The 5,052-nt window shown below is 37.3% G+C and overlaps 1 protein-coding gene across 1 annotated transcript in view; it reads right to left on the bottom strand.

Moving 5' to 3' along the window:
* The window catches only part of impg2a (interphotoreceptor matrix proteoglycan 2a), a gene marked incomplete in the record, with an annotated part of 40,933 nt that extends 36,852 nt beyond the window's left edge, over window positions 1-4,081 (bottom strand). Inside the window, 5 exon segments of the mRNA XM_014021938.1 lie at window positions 424-456; window positions 568-593; window positions 687-853; window positions 3,477-3,707; window positions 3,781-4,081. Of these exon segments, the coding sequence (XP_013877392.1) occupies window positions 424-456; window positions 568-593; window positions 687-853; window positions 3,477-3,707; window positions 3,781-3,856 (533 nt within the window).
* Window positions 4,082-5,052: the final 971 nt, after the last annotated feature.

The following is a 5,052-nucleotide window of genomic DNA, read 5'->3' as shown; positions in this document are numbered from 1 at the left end:
ATATCTGTTGTGTATTTTTGCACACTAGTAATGAGATCGGAATATGTTTAAAACCTGGTAAAGACCCGATTCTTTTTTCTTGTTATAAAATTCTAGGATTAAAATAATATAAACTCTATTTTGTGACTGCAAGTCTTTGCTTTTTATTTTGTTGTTGTTGTTGTTGATGATGTACTCTATGACTGCATTAATTAATTGTGTATATTCAGTTTATTATTATTATTATTGCAAATTATACTTAAAGTATAACAAACACCCCATAAAGTTTATCCAATCTAAAAAGAACTGCRTCTATAACTAAGACACACTATTAAAATGGAACACGGATCCAGATATATCAAAGGTGAGAGATCTGAAGTCATGTTTGATCACTGATTAGTAGGAATATGAACAGGTAAGGTTGAAGAACTTTGACAACCTCACCTGCACATATGCTGCCAGGACCTGGTGGGCTCACTACAGACAGCAGGAAGAATGACACATTTACAAAACACAGACTTTTTTTGATGAGATAAAAAATGTTTCTGTGAAACGTCACACAGATAACAAGCGGAGCGASTCCTTTACCTGTTAGGACCTGCATGTGACATTCTCTGGAAACACAGAACAATGTTTTGAGCTTTGATATAAGCMACAGAGATATAATGGGATTAGATTATCACTTGTTAGGTCATCAGTCTACTCACCCATTTAACCAGAGCCTGGTGCTCCTCTGATTGACTAAAGTATCTGCTGATATCCTGTGCAGTGACTGCACCATCCTGGCACTGGCTCATCCAGCTTTGGTACTCTTTTTGCTCAGGGACTCGATCCCAGAAGATCTTGAAAGCCTCCCAWATGGTCTCCTGGCACACTGGTCAGACCAAAGACATAAATTTCATAAACTAAACCAGCAAAGCTTGGTAATACTCATTATTTTTTTTATAATATAAAACAAAAGAGTATTTGAAGTAACTACATTTTGCCTTCAAACATCATCAAGTCTTCTAGGTGCACAGCTGCACAAAATCAGTAATTTACAAGGGTTATGGTCAGGGGTTTATTCCAAACATTCTTATTAAATGTGGGTTAAAACAAAACTCATTAAGTGAAACTGAAACTGGGTGAGGAATAGATGAAGTCTAGTATCAAGCTAAGGATGTAGATGTCAAAATCAGGTCAAGCATTACAGTGAGCTCAGCAACAAGACATAAGATTCTTCTAATAAATCATTAAGTCTCCTAAAAGAAGCAGAAAAGAAAAACACTGAGGTCCACAGACTCAATGATTGGCCAAGAAACCTCATTTGGCATGTGATGCATTATGTTTACTTTCTTTGGAAACCAGATACTGTTTCCAAGGCTTTCAGCTGTGCCATCAGCTCAGAATGGAAGAAACTTGTAAAACCCAAGTGCATCAGGCCAGTCTACATTCTGGACAAATATGATTGGGAATGGTTTTCATGGAGCAATTGTGGCCAAGAAGCCAAACCAAACAAGTAAGCAAGGCCAAAWGAAAATAAGTCAAAACTTCAGAATAACTATTGAAACAGAGGACAGTTTCTTCAAAGAGCTGAAGACCTTTAAAAAGAATGAATGTCTGCAGACAACCCTGATGCAGGGTGAAGGTTAATGGTCACATTAGAACTGGATTTCTACAAAGTTGAGGATTTTGTGACCTTGGTGCTGTCGAATACAAGCAGATACATTTGTTGTGTTGTATAATCAGGGACGTGTCTAATTGGTCCGGTTTTTTTCCTACAGTACAATAACAACAAGGGATGTAACTCTACATCGATCCACACCAGTATATAGATTAAATGATTAATGATTCATCTACATCATGGGGAAAAAATCATCCATATCGTCATTATATGCCCGATGTGGATCAATATCGTAAGCCCATCTAACACAATAATTTATGTTAGATGAACATAAGATATTGCATATCAGTCACAGACTTGTGAAATAAATTGAATCGAAATTGTTTCGTGACAGACTTTGTGATATCAACAAATGTATCGTCATCCTAAAAAGTTGATATAGATAGGTATAGGTATATAGATAYACATATTTGTTCATTTTTCTGTGACTATTGCATATTCTGTTTACATCATGCTGTGACAAATTTTCTGTTATCCAGTTCGTTGTGTATTTTACCAAAGTAAATTACTTTAAAAATAAACAAGTTGCTGGTACTTGTAAAAATAGTATTAAAATCCTGACATTCTTTGAAGGAATACATATCACAATTGCCTTTCATGTCCGAGTTTTCAGTTAAGATCATCTTGTGATGAGAAGAAATAGCGTTATAGCCGCTTAGACCAAATCTTAAAAATAACATTATGCAAGATCTAACAAGATGTGTTAGAGTAGCGTATATGATCTGACAAAGCTGCAGCCATTTTTCTGCTGCTAATGATTAGTTGTGTTGGCCATCTTGGATCAGAGTGACTCTAAAAGTTAATGAGTTGTTGTACTATGATTGCTTTCATTAAAATTCCAATGGCTCATAAAATATTTTGCTAACAATGTTGACTAACAGTTTTGCATGTGTAATGCTCGAATGAGATTTACTCTCAGTCGCCCACACGCACATCTTAGCTCAATATCTGTAGACAAGCGAAACCATCATCCAGTCCAATCCAAATTCATTTGTAAAGCACTTTTTGCACCACAGCAGACCAAAGTGCTGTACAGAATCAACATTCCAACACAGCTCATGCATAAAACATATTCAATCAAAAATGCAGTAAAAACACAGAAAAAATAAAAGCAGATAATAAAACAAGTAAAAGCAGAAAATAGAAAACAAAGTAAAAACAGGGCATATAAAACAATGAAATGCTTAAAANAAAACAAGTAAAAGCAGAAAATAGAAAACAAAGTAAAAACAGGGCATATAAAACAATGAAATGCTTAAAATTTTTAAAAATCTACTATAAAAACAAAACAAAAAATCACCCTTTACATTTGACAGTAAAAACAATGAAATATAATTAAAAGTAAGCTTCAGTACACATAAAGATTAGGATAAGTTTCTGCTGTTACATGGTTGAAGGGAATTTTTTCATTTGCTTAAAATAATTGAAATTGTACTTTTTGAACATTCGAAATCAGCTTAATGAACTTGATTTTTAYTATTTAAGTCTGATGGAATGATTCAAGTCACACTAATAAAGCAGAATCCTGTGGGGCTTTAGAACAAGTTTAATGATGAAAAATGTAGCTCAAGTGAGAAAACCTGGTTTGTAATTTACGTAAAAAGACTCCGAGTAGACCACACTCCATCTGCAAGTCCTCTACTCYAATCTAAAAATGGTCCACAGAAGCTTTTAGCCATTGTTCCATACACACACAGATCCAATTATGCAACAAAAGTAAACATCATTTGCTGCAGCAGGTAATTCTTTGCACACAGGGGACACAGAGGACAATCTAGTACCATTTGTTAAAGGGCTTTTATTTTGACTTCCTGTTGTTTGACTTGAATCTTACCTCTGAGGTGAAAGTAACTCAGATGTTGTGAAACAACTTGCTCAGCTGTCTCTTGTCCACAAAGTCGGAGTCCACTCTGAAAAAAGGTGTTCCTTTTCTGCCGAGCCATGACTGCGTGGCTTTCATTGGACACCTTCACGTCAGACACTCGAATGATGTGTGGGAATGCCTCGGGCTCCTGAGAGTAAGGTCCACCTGGGTCTCCCATAGAGGAGCCTTCCAGGGTTGCAGCTTTGATACAGACATTAATTTCAATAAGTTAAAAAYAAAAGCATTGAACAGTTGATCTATTGTTGATACATACCTGTCTGCCTGTCCAGGAATATGACTGCACTCAAGAGAGCAGAGCAGAAAAGGCTTCTCCAGGATGTGTTGCTCATGTTAAATCCTGCTTRAATCCAAGGATTCAGAAAGCAGATATGGGTTTCCTCTCATGTGATGCAACAGCAGCTTACAAGCTGGCATAGCTTAAAATTCTCCAGATGCAAAAAATATTGACGAGAAAACAAACAATCTGTCTCCCTCTGCAGCTATGAAAAGGTGTATGTCACAGAGCAGGGAGTAGAGCTCCTGGCTCAGGTAGAGAGGCAGATGGCTTGTAAGGAGAGAGAGAGAGAGAGAGAGAGAGAGAGAGAGAGAGAGAGAGAGACTTTTTAATGCTATCTAATCCAGTTTACTTTAAGCTTGTTAGAAGGCCTCCCAAGAAGTTACTGGGGCAACAGTATGACGGATGGGTGCTTAACGAGAATGAAAYTAAACAAATAAATTTAAGAACAAGAACCAGAGAAAACCAGGAAGCAGAATGGGGAATTGTGATGTTTGCAGAGCTTTAATGTGTTTGGACACCGTCATCCTTGGCTATTAGAGCAAAGACTTGAAAAGTGATCACTCAGTTGAAGAATGGTCTCATCAAATGGTGCATAATCTGGTCAGAGAGTATAAACTAACCCACTGCAACAAGATCATACAAGAAACGAAAAATGAGTAGTGTCGCAAAAAAAAAAAAGCACGACAGTTTCAATTACCATCACAATAAAACCCATCCTTTCTCTAGATATATGACAGCAATAGGTGATCCTAATGCTCATCTTGGTATCGATACTGCAACAAGTCCTGGGTCTGTCCTGGGGCCTTTTCCCAGTGGGACGTGCCCAGAAATCCTCCAGAGAGGCATCCTAATCAGATGTCCGAACCACCCAAACTGACTTCATTCGATGTGAAGAAGCAGCTGATCTACTCTGAGCTCACCCCGGATGAYGGAGCTCCTACGAAGAAGGCTCATTTCATCTGCTGGGGTCTGGGATSTTTGTCCTGTCAGGATCCAAATCTCATGGCCATCGGTGAGAGTTGGRATGTAGACGGACCAGTAAACYGAGTTTTRCCTTTTGACTCAACTTTCTTCACCACGACTGACAGAAGCAACGCCCTCGTTACTATGGAGGACCGAAACTGAGAACTAAAAGCAGAAATATATAAATGGACCAATAAATAAATAAATGTACGTAAGAGGATTAGGGCCACTGAAAAAATGAAAAAAAGGAATTCTGACTTAAATCTCAGAATTCTGACTTTTTTT

This window comes from Austrofundulus limnaeus, unplaced genomic scaffold (assembly GCF_001266775.1).
Source record: "Austrofundulus limnaeus strain Quisiro unplaced genomic scaffold, Austrofundulus_limnaeus-1.0 Scaffold310, whole genome shotgun sequence".
Lineage (NCBI taxonomy): Eukaryota > Metazoa > Chordata > Actinopteri > Cyprinodontiformes > Rivulidae > Austrofundulus > Austrofundulus limnaeus.
The sequence above is the reverse complement of the archived record's forward strand: the minus strand, read 5'-3'. Positions and strand labels throughout refer to the sequence as shown.